Source organism: Pseudopipra pipra, chromosome 20, assembly GCF_036250125.1.
Source record: "Pseudopipra pipra isolate bDixPip1 chromosome 20, bDixPip1.hap1, whole genome shotgun sequence".
Classification (NCBI taxonomy): Eukaryota; Metazoa; Chordata; class Aves; order Passeriformes; family Pipridae; genus Pseudopipra; species Pseudopipra pipra.
Window position 1 is genome coordinate 3,921,901 of NC_087568.1, and position 18,134 is coordinate 3,940,034.

An 18,134-nucleotide genomic window follows, 5' to 3' on the forward strand; every position below is an offset into this window, starting at 1 on the left:
TGTCCTTTTTTGAGCAGAAATAGTCCCTAGAAAGACCAAGGAAGGTAAAGCAAATGCTGCTGCTGGCAGGGAGAGATGCTGGCAGTTACCAGGATGGGAAGCAGCCCATGAAAGAGGAGAGTAAATGAAATGTGGAGGAGGCAAATGGTAAGTGGAGTCACTAAAAACCAGAAAAATCCCCTTTGTTTTGCAGCAGTGCAGAAACCCCAGCAGTGGGTGAATGAAACCCTTCATTGTCTCGTGTCTGGAGAGCTCTGTGAGCAGTGGGGATTCTTCGGAGTCAGGAATTGCCACCCAGCAGGAATGGACACGCTATACCAGCATAGACCTGTGGGATCCCCCTTCCCTCCCCAAGGGCAAAGGAGCCTGGGGAGGTGCCTTGAGCAGCCAGCAATGAGACCGGATCAATCAAATCTCCACAAAGTAAAGCTCATCATGAAGTGTCCACGATGCTGTTCATTGTGGGAGCGGGGAAGTGTTTTTCCCACCTTGGACCACATGCTGGGCTGGGCTGGGCTGCTCCAGCATCACTCCACTGGCCCAGCTCTAGGCTCACCAGCACACAGAGGGTGGGAAATCCAGCCCCAAGCCACAGACAGCAAATATCTGCTCACAGGGACTGGGGTGAGGGGCTGCAACAATCTGCCTGTGACCTGCACCCCTTCCATGTGCTGCACATCCCCATCCCACGCAGCCTCCCTGGGCTCTGTATGCCCACTAGCACTCTGGCAGGCCCTGACCAAGGACCTTGCTGTGCCAGGAGCTGCACAAATCCGAAATACATTCCCACCTCCCAGGAGCCAGCAGTGTGCAGCTGCCCAGCCAGGTCCTGCTCCAAAACAAGCGATGAGCACTGTCAGGTCACAGCATTGCCAGGCACAGGCAGCTGGCAGGAGTTGTGCTGCCACATTTCCTGCAGCCATCCATCCCGGGGGAGCACAGTGGTCGAGCCCACCACCGGCAGCAGCTGCCCCCTCCCAAAATCTGCTCCTCTCCTGGGCAGCCTCGCTGCTTGATGAGCTTTCGCGCTGCAGCAGCACCGTCTCCGCGCGGCGTCTCAGGGGGCCCAGCCTGCACACGCCAGAAGCTGGACTGACCCATGTCAGAGGTGATTAATTTATCAGGCTTTTGGCACCCACCACTCCCCGCCAGAAAAACAATATCCCAAATTCCAGGCCCTCCCGCCCAGCAGATGTGTCTGCGGCGAGGGCGACCGTTCCAGCCCGTCTCGCAGAAGCCGCCGCGGGGATGCAGCACCCGGGGCTCCTGTCTTGTTGGGCTGGTTCCCCATCCCTGCTGTGAATCCACAGGAAAACCTCCCATGGGAGCAAAACCCGGGGGGTTTGTGCTGGGCTGCTGTCCAAGTGGTCCAGCCTCTCCCCCTGTGTAGGTGTCCATGCTGCCAGACCACTGAGGAGAACCAGGATGGGTGCACAGCTGGGGAAAGTGGTGGGTGCTGGGATGCCACCACACTGAGCCCTCACACCCCAGGGACAAGCAGCACCATCCTGTCACAGCACCCAGCAGCCCTTTGGGCTGCCTGGCACTGGGAGTGTGTCTGCGTTTGAACCAAGCAAGCACTGATTAAGGCCTAATTAAATTAACATTAATCTGTATCATCAGGAAAACACGCCAGGCCTTGAAGGGACAGATTAACGAAGTTGTTATCATTAGCAGAGAGGGTCAGAGGGCAGGGATGGGGCACAGCGTCACTGCAGATGCTTGTCAAGCCCTGCAGCTCGTCCTCCCCGCCTCTATCAGGGGGTTAAAGCAAGAAATCAAGAGGGCAGTGATATCATTTAGATGCTGCAGAGCACTTGGATGTCGGGTAGCCAAGAAACTGGAGATTTTTCTTCCTCTCCCCCCACTCCACCACCTCCCCTGGGTTTTGGAGGAGGGATGGGAGCCCGTTGGAGCACAGGAGCAGCCAGCCCCTCTGCCTCCCAGCACTGGCCACGGGGAGACCTGCTGCCTGGCCGAGGCCTGAGCTCGCCCTGACGTCAGGGTGAGGGGTGGAGAGGGGGGGAACGTGGGCACACAGCCTCTTATTTATCCCAAAAGGTCACCAAGCGCCTTGGAAGAGGCTGGAGCTGGATCCCCTCGGTCCGGAGGAGGCCAGCGTCTCCTCGAAGGAGAGGTTTCACAATTCATCTCGTTTGTTCGCTGTGGCATTTTCATCACGGTAGTTCGACTTATGCAATTACATAAAAAACATCTAATGAAATCTCGGTGACACAAAACATGAACGTTTATATTGGCCTCCCCGTGCCGCGGAGTTGATCTTGGCCGGGGCGTCCAGACAGACATTCTGCATTCTTCAGAGATTAAGCACTGAAACGCTCCGGAGAAACCCAGCTGCCCGCTCCCCCTGCAGCCCAGCCGCTAATTCCAACCACATGCTCGCCGGCCGGGAAGAGGGAACACGTACCTTACACACACACACACACACACACACACACACACACACGGATAGCACCGGGACCCAGCCCGGCCCTCCGAGCACCCCCTGTCTGCATCCCCGTCACCCCGAGCACTCAGGGATCTCGTAAATAAATAGCACAGCAAATGTGGTAGCTTGGCAGCTTGGTATAAATAAGGTCCCGCAGAGGAATTGTTATGGAAATAAGAGGAGCAATGGGTAACCTCGAGTTACCTGGAGCACCTGAGCCCGACCCCGCGCGGCGATGCCACCGCTGCCTGCACTGCACTTCACTGGGTGATCAGCCTGTGAGATCGGGCTCCAGTCAAATCTCATGAGCTCATGAGGCTCTGGGTGATGAATCCCTCATCCTGGTTTGGTTCCCACCTCCTCTTTAAAAATTCTTCTGTCTCCCATTAAAATTCAGCTGATCTTTAAACGAAGGAAAAAGAAGGGGAGGACGAGATGTGGAGGGCAGGGAATTTGTCCTCAACAGCTCACAGGGAGCTGGGCAAGGAACCACAGCCCTTCCAGAGGTGGGGATGGGAATGAAGGGAGCAGACACTCCATCCTGATGATGCCCATATCACCCATCACATATGAGTGAGCCCTGAGCTGCCCCAGAGCCACAACCAGGTGCCTCTGGGTGATGTTGCTTGTGGGTGGCCACAGTACTGACAATCAGAGCCACCCCTCTGGCACCCCCAGAGCACATCCCACCACGAACCCCTGCTTCCACCATGGCCATTCCTGTATTTTACAACTCAGGGCAGCGATTCCACTGCAAATCCTCATCCTAGTGCCCACTGAAGCCTGGGAAATGCAGCTCATCCATGGACATGCTGCCCAAAAAGACACCTGTTATGTCAGGTGGTACCCAGGTGACACCACCAAAGCAAAAACCACTGCAGCACTGTTTGCAGTGCTCCAAACCCTGTGCAAGTCCTCACTCCTCTCACTGGGGCAAATCCCAGGCAGCACCAGCTCACACCACCAGCAAATTCTCCAAATACAGGTTATCTCAGGGACAGGGAGCAGCACCAGCTCACGGGGCCAGATGTGGCCACCAGGCTCCTGCCCCACACCACTGACTGCAGCTGGAGCCCCTTGAAAAGCCCTAAACTGCCCCTTTTGCAAGGACAAGGGCTCTGAAGCACAAAACCCACCAGGGAACCCACTGGCCCCTCTGCCCCCAGCCCCCTCCACGCTGGTGCCCTTGTTTTAAGGGCAGAACATTTCTGACATGCTACAAACCATCAGCAAAACAAGATGTCAGGGCTGTAACTGCTGCTGGCATCGGTCCTGCCGGGGCGTGGGAGGGATCCAGGAATAACAAGGGGGGGCTCAGTGAGCAGCACCCCCCTCCCTTGGGCCGCAGCCCCACGGGCACATCGGCCGCCTGCCCGCACGGGATATCTGCAAAGGCTTGGGCTTTATCACCCTGCACGGAAGGAGGAAAGACTGGAGGGGGGAAGAGAGAGAGAGAGAGAGAGAGAAGGAGAGAGAGAGGAAAAATAGCCCCTTATTCCACTTTCATCAAGGAAGCATCCAGCAGTCCAAAAAATTTAATGTCATATTTTAGCAAGAAAAACAGCTGTTGTGGTACTTTAAGGCCCAGCATATTTTGGCCAGAGCTGCATGTTGTGGATATTGGCTGAGTCAAGGTTAGCTGTTAAAAGGCAGAAATTCTAGACCCGTATGAAGAAACATCGCGTTCCTCTATATTCAGATAATATTTACTTCCAAGCCTGTTTTGTTTTGTTTTCTTCTCCCTCCTGGAGCGGGGCCTGGCCCTGGGGCTGTGGCTGCCCTTGGCATCGCTGCTCCCTGGGCAGGACACAGCAGTTTGGGGGAGATGGAAGCAACAGGAAAAGCAGGAGAGGCTCTGCCTGGCACCTCCAACCGGAGATTCGCCCTCCAATTTTCAGCCCTGCCTGGCTTTGAGCCATGCCTTGTGCACAGGGAGAGACAGCAGGGCAGGAGCTGGGATGGGAGGTGGTGGGTCCATCCTGGCAGCACAGGCACTGAGGAGAGGTCAGACATTTCCCCGTGGTGCCACAGTGAGGATGAGGACCCACGAGATTCCTGAGTCAGATTTCTACTCCTCCCAAGGGATAAAGACACCAAAAAAATCCATGGAAGGCATAGCAGGAAAAGAGGGAGTAAGCTCTGGTGCCACCAATCCCCTCCACTCCAGGAGGGGCAGCTCTACCCTGGCTGAGGTGCCAATGTACCTACAAACCCCTCAATATTAACCCCACAAAAATTAAATGCGATTTTAATACGGTGTTTTGCGGCTTTATCTTTTAATAACTTTGTTTTGTTAGAGCAAATCTAATTTTTTTAAGTTGTCACCCATTTAAACACCTGTATCTAACGCTGGCCTCAAACTGGCTGACAGGGGACAGGCCAGTCCCCCACTAAAATGTCTTTGTGTGACGGCTCCTTCCAGTTCCCACCTGTGCTGTGAGAGCAAACAGAGCTACTGGGGTGAGAAAGGTGGGGTAGAGGGTGCAATTACACTGGAAATGAAGCCCCCAAAATCCCAGAAAATAGACACAGAGCCTCCTGGCTCCCCAGCCCTGTGCCACCCAGGCTGGAAATGACTCATCTTCTCGTAAAGCTGGTTTGCTAAGGAAGAAAGAAAAGCCCTTGCCCTGAAACAATTCCTCTGTGCTTGCCAAGCTCGGCAGGAGCGATTCGCGCTGTCTCTGCTTCTCCAGAGCACCCACTGCCGGCGTCCCCCCATCTTCAGAGCTGGACCCCTGTCCCCACCACAGCATCAGGGTTTTCCCCTCCACTTCCTGCCCCATTCCATGCCATACCCTGAACAGAGAGCCACCAAACACAGCCCAGGATGGATCCCTAACCCCAGACACTCGGATAAGGAAAGCTGTGGGTGAACAAAAATAAAGGGGGGGGGGGGAAGAAAAGAAAGGATTAAAAAAAAAAAAAAGCCCAAGGTGGAACCGCAATGTTTATAAAATGGGTCACTGAATTATACATAAAAATATTTTCCTTGTGGATGCAATTACTTCCTGGACTTGTTATTCCACAGATGCTTAAGTTCGCCTCAAGCAACTCCAATAAATGCTTTACAGTCTGCTAGATCAACAGTAGCAGCGCTGGAGCGGATTGAGCAGCGCTGGTTCAAATTTGTCAGAAAACCACACAGTGTTTTCATGCGCACGTTTTAGAAACCCAAACAAAATGATTCCCAACCGTCGTGCTCCCTTTCCTTGCGCTTTTTTAATGGCTTTCACATGCGCTCCTCCAGACACCACGGGCTCGGGGCACCCAAAAGCTCCCGGGAGCTCCCGGGAGGAGACAGGGACCGAGCAGGGGTGACGCTTCCCATCACTGCTCCTTCTTGCTCCTGTGCTCTCCCGTCTCATCCTCCTGCAAGGTCTGGCTCACCCGTTAGGTACCCGGGGGCAGTGGGATGTAGAACTGGCTTAGGAGGCTTTCCCAAGGGAAATTAATTTCGGGAGCAAGGGGTCGTCCCTACCTGCCGCGGCGGCTGAGGGCGGGTGAGGGAGAGTTCAGGGGCTGGAGGGGACACGCAGCGTGTGGGGTTTAAAAGTGCAATGATAAAATCCCAAAGGAGCTGCAGCAAAGCTGGTGGGAAGGGAAAGGAGCTGAGGCCATGGCTGGATGGTCCCCATATAGGCACAGGCTGGCTATAACTCTCCTCCGAGGCAGGGACAAGTATTTCCATTTTTTCTCCTCTATCCATTCACAAAACTCAGAGAAACTCAAGGGGATGAAGATGCCTTGAGATTCTTTTTAATGCATGTAGGGTTTGGCCCAAAGGCCCTTGAATAAAATTCTGGTCCACCTGGTGCACCTTGAGCTCCAAAAACCTCCAGTCTCCTTCTGTTTAAGAGCAATTTAAGGTATCTAGTGTCTCTTTCAATGACCTCGAATGAGAAAGCCATTGAGGGCCAGGGTGTTGGGGACACCCCAGGATCATAGGGCAGAGCACTGTTATGCCAACAAGATAAACTAAGATCTGCCCAGGAATATTCCAGATTTATTCCAGGGCTAACAGGTGGCTGTAACAAGATTATCCTGTTTACAGATCACCAGTGGAGCAGAAATGTGCTTTCAGGTCTCTGCTTTCACTCTAAATTTCATCCATGAGATTTTCTGTCAGAAGGATAAACGGGTTAAAAGGTGCCTGCAAAAATGGACTTATAAGAAACTCCTGTTCTCCTGCTTTGGGGACACAGCTGCCTGCCATTCCCTCTTGTATGAGAATCCCAGCTCATCTTTGCCTTTTTATAGGCTACTGCAGAAATCCTGCTACCCTGCCATGCTTCTCTGCCAGTGGCCAAGGATGGATGGCAGCTGGACACCAGCCCGCCTACGGCAGTGTCACAGCTCCAGTGGGGACATGGCCTTGTCCCCATCCCTTATCCCACAGGGAGTCAGCAATGGCAGACTCAGCAGGTGATGCACAGCAGGAAAGTCTCCTGGAACTGCAAGAGCATCTCCCTCCTCAATGAGGACACAAACAGGCTGCATCCCCAAATTCCCAGTATGATTTATGAGCAATCCCCACCCCACCAGCACTGGAAAATGCTTTGCCAAAGGGAAAGAGCTGGGTTTCCCTCTGCCCTTGCTCGGGATAGGGACAGACACACGTCCCCACAGACGAGCTGCAATTGGCGCTGCACAACCAGCACGGTGCCTTGGAAGTTATGCCAAGGGTCCTGCAGGGAATGCACTGGCCTTTTTATTGGGAATTATATCCCAGCACATCTTAATTTTCAATTCAACCACCGCTGAAAAGAAATATAAAATAAAACAAGCCCCAGTGGCGGGGAGGAAGAGAGGGAGAAGGAAGCACCGGGTCTGCCCAAAGCCCCGAAATAGCCACAAAAAAAAAAGTTAACATTCCTGTGCTGGATCCCAGTCAGGGGATGGAGCAATTTGAGAGATGGGGTTGCAGTCACCAGCAAACGGGTGCAGGGTCTGCAGGTCCCAGAGCAAAAGCCCAGGGAAATGGCTGTGGCCAGGGGTAGGAAAAGCACCTTGCTCCTGGGGTTGGTCCCTAAATACCATGAGCATTTTTCTTCCCAAGGCAAAGCAGCTGGGAAACACCACACAAAGGGTGACCCATAGTATGTGGGATTTCACTGTGTCTGGGCACCACCCAGCTCCGGGTCTCCAGGCCAGCGGTGCCCAGGTTGGAGGGGTCAGATCCTGCCTCAAGGTGTGTCAGTCACTGCAATTTGGGGGCAGCAGGCAGGGCAGTGCAGGGGTAGGTGCCCCCTTGAGGACAGCACAGCATCCCACGGAGCATCCCTGGTACCCACTGCCAGCCCTGACTGCAAACGTGCATCAGCTGAGGTGCCCCCCAGCTCCCAGTGTCCCACTGCAGACCCCCAGCATCCCACACAGCCCCAGCCCAGGCTCTTCCCGGCTGCTGGCACAGCTCAACCACGCTGTCCCATGCCCTGGTACCCTCCAGCCGCCCCAGCCCTCCTGATTTTGCCATTTTCCGGGCGCTGGAGGCAGCTCCGCGCCGTCGAGGGCTCCAATCTGTTCCTCATTAGGAGGGGCAGACAGCCCAGCGCGGGAGTCTGAGCCCTAATCTCCTTTCCAGTTGGTATCCGTCAGCAGATGTACAACAAGTGGTGGGATATTTTAGCGGGCATGTGTGGGACAGAGCCATTGGCTTTTTTTTTTTTTCCAGCTGGGAGCAGGGGGGGTGGATAAAATGCCGTGGCTCCAGCCGAGGCTTTGCCGGACGACAGGTCCCGGCAGCGCCTCGGCTGCCAACCCCGCTCCGCCGGCGCGGGGGTTTATTTTACCAAAGGTCTTTGTTGGAAGAAGCGGTGATGAAGTTAACAGCCTGTGAGCCATAATTGGCTCACATTAAATCAAGGAAATGATATGTTTTGGTTTGCCCTTTTTTTTTCTTTTTTTTTTTTCTTTTTAAATCACATTAAACTGGCAAAAAAACCCGCACGGAGCCAAGGCAGGAGCAAGGCAGCAGCTCTCAGGAATTTTAGGGGGGAGATTTGTGTCCCGAGCTAAACTACAGAAATTTAGTACTTGCCATCAAAGGAAAAACAACTTTGCTTCAAAATGCCCAGCAGAAATGGGCAAGGAAAAGGGGATCCAAAAAAACCCAGGTTGTGGCATCGCAACAGGCACAAGAATGCAGCTCAAGAATGTCAATTGGAGGTACAAAAAAAAAAAAAAAAAAAGATTTCTTTCAAAAAATTCTTCTTGAAAGTCATGTTATTTACCTTGCCACCTTTCAACCAACACAGGGTGTCAAAAACCTTTGGAAGTAGTGGATATTTCAGAAATGAACCTTTCCTGGGCTTGTTCTTAAAGTTTGTTTTTAGCCCCTGGGGTTACATCCTGGATGTGAGCTGAGCTGGGTGAGGGCAGAATCGTCCTCCCAAGGTCACAAATCATGGGTGGGATAATGCCAGTCCCTCAAGCCTGCCCTGCAGACATCCTTGCAGGACTCAGCTGGATTCCCATGGATGCTGCCACAGTCACTGTGGTGCAGTCCTGTGCTCACTCATCCTGGATCAGCACTGGGCACTGGGAGCCATCAGGGCTCATCCCAGCAGCCACACTCAAGCCCACCCTGCCCAGTGCTGGATTTTGGGGAAAATCTCAGCTGTTTCCCAGGGCCGACCCATCCAAAAGCACCCTGCTTTCATGCAGCATCACTGCACAGGTGACCCCAACCACCGCATCTAAACAGGGCAAGACACAGATCTAAGGGGTTGCAAGGACAACCAGGGACCAGCTCTGAGCACTGCTGGCTGCATCCCTCCCTCTCTGAGGAGCCACCACAGCCCTGGGGGAATTCAGGCTCCAGAAGAGCATGGCCCTGTTCTGCCCTGACACTGCTGACACCCAAAAGCTGCCAGAGAAGACACAGCAAGTGACAAAGCCACCAGATGGCATGGGAAGGGCTGGAAACCCACGACCTGCCCCCAGGTCACCTTTTTATCCACTGAGTTTCACTTGTACCCACAGGCACTGGAAGTTGTAGGCCACAAGATTTCACATGACCTAAAAAAAACCCCCACGAGCAGGTAAAAATATCCCACTTCTGGTAAATCCCCTGCCCAGCCAAAGATCACACGTGTCTTCCAGCCCATCCCAGCTCCCAGGTTAGCCAGGTCGGAAGTGGGACACCAAAACCACTCACCTTAAGCATGGGGAGATGAGCAACTCTTCCATTGCATGGCAACCAGGAAATCCCCCCAAATCAACCATTCTCTAACTTACAAACCACAAAAAAAAAAAAAAAAAAAAGTTACTCTCAGGGGAAAATTCTAATTTTGTTTGGAAATGTCATTTCCAAACGGCACATGAGAAATCACGCTCTGACCCAGCCTTGCTGACAGGCAGATATTTATCCCCACAAAATTTCCACATAAACCCATCACTTTTGTCAGTAGGTCTGGACACCGGGAGCAGAGTGGGAAGGCAGCAAGAGGGGAGCCAAGAGGCACAGGGAGCAGCAGCCCTGCCCAGCGGGTCAGAGCCACAGCCACTGCGAGCCCCTCGCCCAGATCACTGCAAACAGGGCTCCTCCAGACTCATTCTGAGGCAAGATGCGGCGTTTTCCGACACACTCATAGCAAGTGTCTAATATTTTTTTTCAAAACTGGTTGCACCTTTTTTTCCAATACATTAAAGGCGTGCCAGCCTCTGCTCCCAAACCCCGCAGCACTCCATCATTCAGCTCCGCGTCGGAGCGGAGAGGATCCTGTCTGACACACATTTCTCAGTCTATTAGGCAGAGTTATTCCTCTGCTCTGTGTTTTGATACTTACAAAGCCATTACCATCCCTCGCATGCACATCCATCATCGGGCCTTCAAACTCCAGAAAGTCCCAAAAAAACTATTTTCCACTCACCATGCAGCCTGCCAGGCTCTGTTCTTCTACTCTGCGTTCCTTCATCCATCGAAAGACATTTCAGCAAGTTCAGAGTCCAACAAAATAAACAGATGGCAGCCTGAAAGGTGGTGATTTTCTTCTCTGTGGGGGGAGTGGGGTGAGGGTTACAGCCAGGGAAGAGCTGAGTTCTGTCTGCCTGGTTGGAAAAGCTAACCTGGGCTCCAGGTGCCAATGCCCACCAGGAGCTGGGGGTGCAGGTGCTCCTGTGCAAAGCCACGGGGTCCTGGAAAGCTGTGGGGGCAGCAGCCATAGATGCCTCTTGGGCTCAGAGTCCCCCAGTTCCACACGCACCAGCCTCAGGGGTGCATCCAGCACAGTGTCAGCTCCCACCAAGCACATACCGTCCCTCCATGCGCCTCCAGCCACCCCCTGGATGGCTCTGGAAACTCAGCACATGCTGCTTAGCAAAGAGATGGTTCACCATTGTACCTCTGCACTGCCCTGGTGGCTCCCTATCCCCAAAATCACCCACGTGCACCCACAGAGCAGCACCGTGCTGCAAAACATCGGCTCTGCTCCAGCCTCAGGAGATGTGGGCGATGCAGAGAGAACCATCCCTGCCTCAGCCCAGGGCAAACCAGCCCCGGGGCTGCCACAACCTGATGCAGGCACTGGGTGTTATTGCATCCTGACCCAGCAATCACCAGCTCAGACACACGGGAAGATTTATGAAACAATGTGGCCAGATGAGCGATAGAGACGAACAGCCCTGAGGAGTGACTGATTTCTCCCCCACAAGAGGAATAGAAATTAATTTATGAATTGGGTTAGTTAAGTTGCCAAGTGGCTTTGATGCCATTTATTTTTTTGCATATGTTCATGATCTATCTCACAGCTGTCAGGGGGGGAGGAAGGTCCTGGGGAGCCCGAGCAATGCATCACTCCAGACGAGGCAGCCAACAGCTCTCAACAAAACCAGATTACCCTTTAATCAGCCACAGGCTGGTCTGCTCTTTCCCAAAGTGGGCACCTCCTCCCTCCCCAGTTCACCCTCAAACACCTGGAGCCCTGTTACTTGCTGCAGAGGTGGGGAATGGGGCAGAAGGCACTTCCCTGAGCTGATGGTCAAATACAGCCCAACAGAGACAAGGGTGACACAGAGACTTCTTTCACCTTACCCACCTTTGTGAGTTTTGGTAGGACCCACAGCAGGTCAGGACAGTCCCCAGGGAGATTTGGAGGAGGGACAGGATGGTGGGTGCTTTATTCCTTACCAAGACTGCACCTTTAAAAAGAAGGCAGAGTGAGGATGTGGTGCAAGGACCTGTTACACCACACCTGAGGGACCCCCCTTGCCAGAGGGGACACTGAGGGACAGACCTGTCTGGGGGCTCAGCCCTGAGCTGAGATCAGTGCAGGCTCTGGCTCCCCCTGAGCCTCCTGGTGTTACAGGTGCTTGGAGGTTTTTCAAGAAACAAAGTAATTTCCTGCTTGAAGCAGTTGACAAATCTGCACAGAAACTGGATAACCCTCCACATTTCAGGGAGATCCGACTGCTCCAGCTCAGGGCTGCAAAACCATGCAGTGGGAGCAGACCCAGGCTCATGGAGCAAAGTGGATGCTAGAGATGTGACCAATGGCATCTGCTGATGGAGGGGGATTCCAGGGTACATGGACCAGCTCCAGGTCTGTTGTGACATCCTTGCTAAGGCCAACACTGTTTTGGAAATTTTTTGGATGAGCTGGCCTGCCAGCCAGATATCCCCCCCAGTCCATGACCTTTCTTCCTGCGGAGAAATCAGAGCCCCGAGTGCCTGAGTCAGCTGTAAATCCCCAGCATGGATCAGGCAGTAAGGGCAGCACTTGGTTGCAGAAGGGGAACCAGTTTGCACAGAGGGAAGACGTAGCAGGTCCTGACTGACACTGAAACATCAGTGCAGCTCCCACACAGGCTTGGGGGTGCAGAAACCATCCAGGCGGTCCCAAAACCACCAGGGACCAAGGTGCATGATGGAAACAAAAGGTGCACTGCAGTAGTTCAGGGAAATACATCTTTTGCTAATTAAATCCCAGTGGCTTTGGCCAGTAGGTTCAAAGCCAGCAGGGTCCAAACTCTCCCCTTTCCTACAGGGTGAGTTTGGACCTTGCTGCCCCCCAGGACCTGCAGATGTCCCAGCACAATGCTGCCCCCAGAGCCCTGTGGGGTTGGGAGGATCAGGGTGAGGGGGCAAAGGCACCCATGGGCAGCCTGAGGCCCCTGGTAGCTACACCCAATGCAGCAGAGGTCCCACTGTCCCCTTTTCCATCCTCATCAGTGCTCTTTATCCCCATCATCTGCTCCCTGCACCCACTCCATATTCACCTTCCTCTTGTTTCCTTTCTTTCCTCTTCCTCAGCTCTGGTTTACTCTGAAAATCCCTTCCCCAGGGTGGCTCTGGAGACTGACACAGGAGCAATTTACCCTTGTAAAGTGAAGGAGCATTTTACCAGTCTAACAGTTCCTCAAGGGGAGGGACGTGGCCTTAGCAAAGGGACATTTCTGCTGGTGAAAACAGTTCTGCAAGGATTGTCCCTGCAAATGCCACTGCAGTGACGGGGTTTGGTGTCGATGCAGTCACAGGGTGAAGGCTTCAGGGCACCATTGTCACCCGGTGGTACCATTGTCACCCCGTGGCCCTTTTCCTGCTGGTTTTCCGCCCCCCCCGAGTTTCCTCTCTGGGGGCAGCCAGGCTCGAGCCCACGAGGCACAGATTTCTCTGATTAGGCAAGGCCAGGCAGCCTCTCCCCTTTCGTTTTCAGCTGCCTCTTCCTCCCCTTCCCCGTGGGCAGCCCCAGCATCCGCCCCGGGCGCAGCGGCACCGGCACCACAACACACAGCAGGCACTGCCATGGATCCGAGCGCTCGGGAGCCCCTCGTGAGGAAAACGAGCTCCTCGTATCAGACCTTCCCCGAGAGCAGTGTCAGGAGGCTCGACAAGGAGTACCTGCGGTAAGGGCCGGGCTGGAGCCACAGGGGGGGCTGTAGGTCACGGTTGTGCCCCCCATCCCGCGGGCACTGGGCTGGAGGGAGCTGTGGGCAAGAGCTGTTTCATGGTGCTGCCCCTCCCGAGCTGCCTTGAGATGGGGTCTCATCCTGACCAAGGGTGTGCGGTGCTGGATGAGCCCACTTGGAAGACCGATGGGTTCGTGTGCTTTGGGGCTGCAACCCCCATGGGAGCATGAGGTCCTGCTGGGGGGCACGGGGGGCTTTGAAAGAACCTTCTCCCTGCTCTGCCGGGACGAGCCAGCTGCCAGCTGGGTCTGTGGGGCCACCCAGCTCCAGCTTCTGCTTTTCTTGATTTTTTGAACCCACTGAGCACTGCCTGGCACAGAGGAAAGGATCAGCGGTGCCCAGGGGAGACAAGGTCCTGCTACTCACCACGCAGCAGGAGCTCAGAGAAACCCCACCAGCCTGGGGCCGTGCAGAGGCATTCCCCGGGAAAATCCCTCCACGGGTGTCACGAGAGCCTCAACAAAGGCTGGGGGAAGCTGCAGGATAGAATTTAAGTTTCTGCTGGGTGGAATAAGGGCGCTCAACACATCCTTCTCTCTCCACCCCTCCCTCAGGAGCCTCCACAACAAGCGGCTCTACCTGGCCGTGTTCGCCGCTGTCCTGGGGAATTTCAGCTTCGGCTTCGCCCTGGTTTACCCCTCGCCCGTCATCCCTGCCCTCGAGGCTCATCCCAGCCCCGCGCTGAGGCTGGACCAGCACACAGCGCCCTGGTTCGGGGTGAGGAGCGGGGCTGTCCCTGCCGGGGCGTGGGGCAGGGCCGGGGGGTGTGCGGGGGCAGCCCGGTCTCACCACAGCCCCTCTCGGTGCCCCCGCAGTCGGTGTTCACGCTGGGAGCGGCGGCGGGGGGGCTCAGCACCATGATGCTCAACGACTGCCTGGGCCGCAAGCTCAGCATCATGTTCTCGGCGCTGCCCTCGGCCGTGGGATACGCGCTGATGGCCAGTGCCCAGGGCGTCTGGATGCTGCTGCTGGGCCGGGTGCTGACGGGCTACGCCGGCGGGGTGACCTCCGCCTCCATCCCGGTAACGTGCCGCGGGAGGGAGTTTGCCAGGGAATTGCAGGGCGGGAGATGCCGCGGTGCTGTAGCTGAGGCACCGGCAGAGCTCCAGGGCTGTGGCTCGGAGAACGGGGATGGCGACGGGGCACCAGGTTGGCAGCCCCGGCGTGGCCAGCCTGGATCGGTGTTGGAATTTCTTGCCTGCAGAAAAGCAAAGGCAGGTCCTAATTCCCTGAGGTTATTTCCTCCCAGACATCGCCTTCGTGTTTCGTGCAGAGCGGAAGGCAAGGATTGAGTAACACCAAGGCACCTCTTTCCAGTAACACAGTCCAAGCACTTCTCCCGTGCCGGGGGGAGGGAGGGAAGTGGCGGTGCCGCTGGACCACTCAGGTCTCCGCCCCAAGAGGGCAATTTTCCAGCAATTTGGGTTTCCCTTGGCCACGGCAAGGTGACAGAGGGCAGGCTTGGGGGGTGACAAGTGGATGTTGCGGCTCTGTAAAGCGTGTGTTGTCCCTCTGCAGGTTTACATCTCGGAGATCTCCCACCCCGGGGTCAGGGGCATGCTGGGTGCCTGCCCTCAGATCATGGCAGTGCTGGGCTCCCTCGTCCTGTATGCCCTGGGCAAGTATCTCGGTGTTCAGGGGGCAGGAAACCCTCAGTGGGACTGCAGGGAAGGGGACTTTAAAATAAACAATTTTCTCAGCTAATTGATGGATTCTTCCCCTCACACCCACCACCACAGGGGTGCTGAGGGGGTCTGGACAGGGTCACCCACGTGCACCTTTCACTGGTGTGTGTGCTCAGAGGGGTAAATCCATAACCCACATGGACCCGTGCCCATCACTGTACCTGCAGACCCCGGTCCTGCTGAGGTTTTGCCAGGGCTGAAGGGCAGCACAGAATGACCTGTGTGTGCATCAGCTGCCACCACATGCCCTGGTTGGTGCAGGATCTTGCTGGATCCCCAAAGATTTGGGAGAGCTTGCTGGAGCTTCCCCATATCATACAGCTGGAAATGCTGCTTTTCTAGGAGAAAATATTATTATTATTATTAGTTTTCCTGTTGGATTTATTAAATAATTGGGGTGCCCAGGTGGAGGCAAGGCTGGGACACCCATCCCTGTGTGCTTTTCCCCTAACTGTTCTGCTCTGGTAGGGCTGGTCCTGGACTGGCGCTGGCTGGCCGTCGCCGGGGAGGTGCCGGTGCTTGTCATGATCATCCTGCTCTGCTTCATGCCCAACTCTCCCCGGTTCCTGCTGTCCCAGGGGAAGGAGGAGGAGGCCCTGGGATCCCTGTGCTGGCTGCGGGGCAAAGACACAGACTATGCCCGGGAATATGAGCAGATCAAGGACAGCGTGAGGAAGCAGGTGAGGAGGCTCAACGCCAGCACAGGGAAATGTAACATGAAAACTGCAAAATCCATCCTTTGGGCAACTCCTAAGCCATCCTCTGGGTGCCCCAGCAGTCCTCGGAGGTGCTATCACTTTGGGTTTCTGGCTTTGTCCCCTCCAGAGCCGTCGTGTTTCCTGTGCTGAGATCAAGGACCCCTTCCTTTACAAGCCCATCCTGATTGCGGGGGTAATGAGGTTCCTGCAGCAGCTCTCGGGTGTCACCTGCATCCTCGTGTACTTGCAGTCAATATTCAAGAAAACATCCGTGATCCTGGTGAGCCCTGGGGTTCAGCCCCTGCTCGGGCTGCCTCGGCTGCAGTGATGGTTGCCCAATGCTCCAAGTCCCCTACAGACATAAGATCCCAACTTGAAAGCCTTTTTTAAAGCACCTGGTTGGCAGCAATTGCCAAGCACCTGCCCTGCAAGAGGCTGCATGAGGATGGGGAGCAGGACTGGCCCTACTCTCTCCCTGCTCTCCTCTGAGCTTCAGGCATATCTTCTCAGTTTCTTACAAGGAGAACAGCTTTGGCCAAGTCATCAGCCAGGTCAAGGCAGCACCTGTAGGAATTTTCCCTTTCCCTGGCTGTCCCAGCTCAGCTTCTCCCTCATTTTTTTGCAGAAACCAGAGTATGATGCAGCTCTTGTTGGCTTGGTACGTCTGTTCTCGGTGGCGATCGCTGCCGTGTCGATGGATAAAGCTGGGAGGAAGATTCTTCTCTTCGTATCAGGTATGTCTCCCTCCCACTGTTGTGCAAAGGAAGCTCTTATTTAAGGATTTCCAGGAGCTCTGCAAACATGCAGGAGGCAAAACTTCAGCCCTACAGGACTCAGCAAGGGAGGTCTCTTTCCCTTAGTGGTGGCTCAGCTCCTCAGCAGAGGCTTTTTCAGGAGCCCAGTCCTTGGCCCAGAGGGGATCACTCACCCATTGTTCCCACTTTGCCATTGTGTCTCTCCACAGCTGGTGTCATGTTGGTCTCCAACCTGACCATGGGGATCTACATCCACTTCATGCCAGCTTCTCACAACAGCACCATTGCCAACCAGACCCTGGTGAGCTCTGCCAGCCTTCCTGCTGAGCCAACCAACTACATCACCCTCATCCCCCTCCTGGCAACCATGTTCTTCATAATGGGTAGGTACAGAGAGCCCAGGACCCTCAGCACAGGGCTGGGGACCAGCTGGGGGGATGCTTCTCATCTGAGGCTTGGTGATACAGGGCAAGGAGATTGGGTTTGGAGTTGGAAGGCAGGCAGACGACCCTGAAGAGAAACAAAGATGGCAACTGAAGTTGCTTTGAGGACTGACAGCAGGAGTGGGGGAGATAATGATTGCTGGGGTTGCAGGGCAGGATTTCACAGGGCTCTTCTGCACTCCTCAGTGAGCTTCAAAGCCTCAACAGCCTCACCTTACCCTCCTCCCCTGCAGGTTATGCCTTGGGCTGGGGCCCCATCACCTGGCTGCTGATGTCGGAGATCCTCCCTCTGAAAGCCCGAGGGGTGGCCTCTGGCCTCTGTGTCATCGTGAGCTGGCTGACAGCCTTCACCCTGACCCAGTTCTTCCTGCCAGTCGTGGTGGGTACTGCCCAGGGGGGCGTCCAACAGCCCCTCCTCAGCCCCTCTCTGCACCAGCTCACACCTGCCTTCTGTCCCCCCTTCCAGAACGCCTTCGGCCTCGAGGTGCCCTTCCTGTTCTTCGCTGTCATCAGTGCTGGGAACATCTTATTCACGGGCTGCTGCGTCCCCGAGACCAAGGGCAGGTCCCTGGAGCAGATCGAGGCCTTCTTCAGGACTGGCCGGAGGTCGTTCATGAGGTAGGAGCTGCCACCACCAGCCGTGCCAGGCTGCCTGTCCACAGGCTCGAGGGCAAAGCAAACGTGGTGCTGCTGGAGGTGGAGGCTGGAGCTCCCTGTGACAGGAACCGGGACAGGAACGGGCGGCAACGATCGTCTGGCTTTGGGTGCAGAAGGTGCCAGCTGGAACTTTACCTTCTCCTCCCGTCATTCAACACTACCTGTTGCTCTCTGGGCAACGTGTCAATCCGTGGATGGGGCCGGGGAACCAGTGCCAGGCTGGAGATAAAGGTGTCCTGGAAAATAAAGGCGAGGCTGTGGACAGGAGAGCATGGACATCCTTTGCTCAGCAGCCACCAAAGCAGCCTGAGAGCCTGAGGGTTTGGCTGGAGCAGAGTTAACAGCTGGAGCCGTTCTGGCAAAAGCTCGTCGTGTAGTTGCAAGAATAAAACAGTTTTGCCTCCAACTGCAAGACGTTGCCTTGATTTGTGGAGAAGAGAGCTGCTGGTGGGTGGGACAGGAGAGGCAGAGCAGGACTGTGGCAAGGGGAGCACAGCAGCCTGCAGCTTCTACATGAGCCTTGTGTACTCAAGGACTGTGAA

At 55.1% G+C, this 18,134-nt stretch overlaps 1 protein-coding gene across 1 annotated transcript; it reads left to right on the forward strand.

Annotated features, from left to right (window-relative positions):
- The first annotated feature begins 13,108 nt into the window (after positions 1 to 13,108).
- SLC2A6 (solute carrier family 2 member 6) lies at positions 13,109 to 17,998 on the forward strand. Its single transcript, XM_064676785.1, has 10 exons — positions 13,109 to 13,291; positions 13,909 to 14,071; positions 14,170 to 14,376; positions 14,873 to 14,972; positions 15,508 to 15,719; positions 15,865 to 16,017; positions 16,363 to 16,471; positions 16,702 to 16,875; positions 17,169 to 17,314; positions 17,402 to 17,998. Exons 1-10 carry the CDS (start codon positions 13,191 to 13,193, stop codon positions 17,555 to 17,557), a joined length of 1,521 nt encoding a protein of 506 aa, XP_064532855.1. The 5' UTR covers positions 13,109 to 13,190; the 3' UTR covers positions 17,558 to 17,998.
- The last annotated feature ends 136 nt before the right edge of the window (positions 17,999 to 18,134 follow it).